Raw genomic sequence first — 2,921 nt, 5'->3', positions numbered from 1 at the left:
TGTCGTTGTTGAGATAAGTTGTGTTAGATAGTTTAGTCTCTCCTTCCGTTCATAAAAAAACAAAATTCTCTTTGTATTTTTAAAAATTAAATTAATGAATATTTATGATTACAAGAATAAAAATAAATAATTTTATAAACAAATAAATTAATTTTTTTATATATAATTTTAAGTTTTAACATCTAAATTCACGATTGGCTATAATTTATAAAGTGCTTCACAGGGTAAGCCATTGTGTTTCTAACCGCAGACAATCAAATCACATCCTTTCGTCTTCAATGTTACTGTTATAGCTGTGAGCACCTAAACACAAAGTTAGGACTCTTTTAACGCTTCGAATAATTCAAATTTATTACACAGTCCAAGTCTTTTAATCGTGAAGCCTTCGCGTCCTGATGCAAAATTAATTAAATTCTTTCACGGTGCAGCTTTTCGAGATCGAAGATGAATTTAGGATTTTCTCGCTCACACGGATCCGTAAGTATTCTGTTTTAATTTTCAAAACCAAATTTTCCGTTGTGCAACTTCTCGATTATCATCGTTTTCTTTTCCTTAATTTGAACCTTTTTATTTTTTTTTATAGCAATTGACCTATATTGACTAGAGTGGGGGTTCCAATTTTGCGTCAGAAAAAAAATTCAAAACCCTAATTCCCACGTTTATTTAATCTCAAATTCTCTCCTCTTCATTGGTTTTCTAGCAAGGAGTAATCAAAAGGTGTTTTTTTGCTTAGATTGTGTGACTACTAACTAACTATTAACCAACTGTCTTTTTGTAACATCGCGGTTTTTGTTGTTGTTTGCATCCTCTGCAGGTGTTCTGCTTGTAATTGGAAACGATGTCGCGACCCATTTTGCTTGTCTTTTTGCTGCTCATACTTATAATAACCTCTCAGTTTGAGTGGAAGCAACAACTTGTGATTGATGTTGACTCTAATTCCAGCTTATCTCAAAAGCAGCAACAGATTTCTAACAGGGTGGAAGCCGTAAAGGAGAAGGTGTTATAATCTTTTCCCATTTTCCATAGTGGGTTCAGACTTGAGTTATGGTGTAATATCTCTTTTTTGTGGTTCTGTTATTGGGTCAACATTGTGTGTTTTGATACTAGCTTTGATCTCTTAGCATGCAGCATTCTTGAAGTTACATTGTGATTATGATATAGATTGTTATCAGATTATAACAAAGTTGACATTTAAGTTTCTGATCTCCTTGGTAACATTGTTTGCATCGTTGTGCACGTGCTTGTATGTTTGCCTGGATCCATTCATTTCATTATGCAGGGTATGAACTTGAGGATCCAAGTAGGTTTGTCTAACCTTCAAGCTATTCTCATTCTGAATTTTGTTGAAGGGGTGAAGAGGTGGTTTGTATTCACTTTTCAAAATTGATTTTTAAGGAACTTATTGAATTTGGTTAAATCTTGTGCTAATGGTTTCCCTCTAACTTTAGAATAAAACCTGAAAACTGAAATAATCCATGAGTTCAGAAATTCTATTTTTCCAACCCAAGATAGTCATTTTGTATCTAAATTATTTGGGAATAGCTGTTTCGGTGGAGCCTCTCTATTGCCTAGTTTTGCATGCAAGGAGATCTTGCTTGGGTTGTAATTCAGTTGGTTCTTTCATTATAAAATGAATAGAAATGTGAAGACAGTTGCAATTTGTTAAAATTATCTACGTGTATGTTATCTTTTGATTTAATATAACATTTTATGGTAACTCATAGCTTTTATATGGAAAATTGTGTCATTGAAGTCTTTGTTTAGGATCTGTCTCTAAACAAGTCATCCTTGGTGACTAAGAAAAATAAGGAAAAGGCTTTTAAACAATGAGTGCCAATTTGAAAACAGTCTCCTTATTACATGGTTTTGCATTCATTGGAACATTACAATCCACCTGTTTATTGTTTGCATGCAGCATATCCCTGTTTTGACCACTTATTATGTGATGAAATTGGCCTAGGCAAAGTAAGAAAGAAATGAGATGGTGTGACTTTATGGTGCATGCACATTGTATGGAACTCAGCAGTTTCTTAAATTATGCATTGTGGAAAAGTTATATATTTAGAATATGAAGTGCATTTCTCTAATTTGCTGTGCTTCATACTGTGTATGATCTCAATTCCAAAATTATTAGAAAATTTTCTTTAGATCTTGGATCTGGGACCATACTACTTTTAGCCAGAAATTTACTAAATTCTTTCAATTTATGTTACTTGCGCGTGCAGATTATTTTAGTGCAAGAGAAAAATATTCGAAGATTGAATGATCTTGTGCGGCATCTCCAGGAACAGTTGCAGCAGTGTAGAAGCAGTAATGGTACAACAAATGGCACTGTAAGCCCGTTAGCTGAGCGTATACTTGAGCTTGAGCGACATCAAATTTTAGAGGATTAAGCTGACACATGTAATAGTGGCTTTGCTTTTTCTTTCTTTCTTTTTTCTTTTTAATCAAATTGCAAAGTTGTTTTAAGTAGTTCTTTGAAAGGAAACGTTGTAAAAGATTTACTTCCATTTGTTAACTACAATTATATTTGGCTTAATTGCATTTATTTTATTTTATTTTTGTCTCGTTTAGATTACATGCAATTTTGGTTCTTCCAAGTTTTTTTTTCGTTTACTTTTAAATTTTAGCAAATTTAGTCTTTTGTTGATTTTCTTCTACTTAAAATTCTTACATTCTTATTTTTTATTCAAAATCGTTATAAAATTAAATTGATTTAATTAATTTTTACTTAAAATTGACTAATCAAAATATCAAATTTAATTTAAACAAAATTCTTAAAATTTCTCCTCTTTGAATCTTATCTCACATTTTATTAAATTCTTCAAATGTTATTAAGTGTTCAATAAATTTCTTACTTCTAAACTTAATTTTATTATAAACCTTCAAAATTTTGGATAGGAATTAAAATTGGAGGATTT

The 2,921-nt window shown here is 31.3% G+C and overlaps 1 protein-coding gene across 3 annotated transcripts; it reads left to right on the top strand.

The window, feature by feature from the left end:
- Positions 1-242: 242 nt before the first annotated feature.
- Positions 243-2,507, top strand: LOC113857698. Of its 3 annotated transcripts, XM_027489834.1 has the most exons (4): positions 243-314; positions 429-477; positions 815-997; positions 2,226-2,507. In XM_027489834.1, exons 3-4 carry the CDS (start codon positions 839-841, stop codon positions 2,391-2,393), a joined length of 327 nt encoding a protein of 108 aa, XP_027345635.1. In that variant the 5' UTR covers positions 243-314; positions 429-477; positions 815-838; the 3' UTR covers positions 2,394-2,507. The 3 variants fall into 3 exon arrangements, with proteins under 3 accessions (XP_027345635.1, XP_027345634.1, XP_027345636.1); XM_027489833.1 differs by having other exon boundaries at positions 253-477; XM_027489835.1 differs by lacking the exons at positions 243-314; positions 429-477 and adding an exon at positions 491-717.
- The last annotated feature ends 414 nt before the right edge of the window (positions 2,508-2,921 follow it).

This window comes from Abrus precatorius, unplaced genomic scaffold, assembly GCF_003935025.1.
Source record: "Abrus precatorius isolate BTA unplaced genomic scaffold, Abrus_2018 Scaffold2, whole genome shotgun sequence".
In the NCBI taxonomy this organism is placed as follows: Eukaryota; Viridiplantae; Streptophyta; class Magnoliopsida; order Fabales; family Fabaceae; genus Abrus; species Abrus precatorius.
Note: the sequence above shows the minus strand (reverse complement) of the source record. Positions and strands in the feature narration are given on the sequence as shown.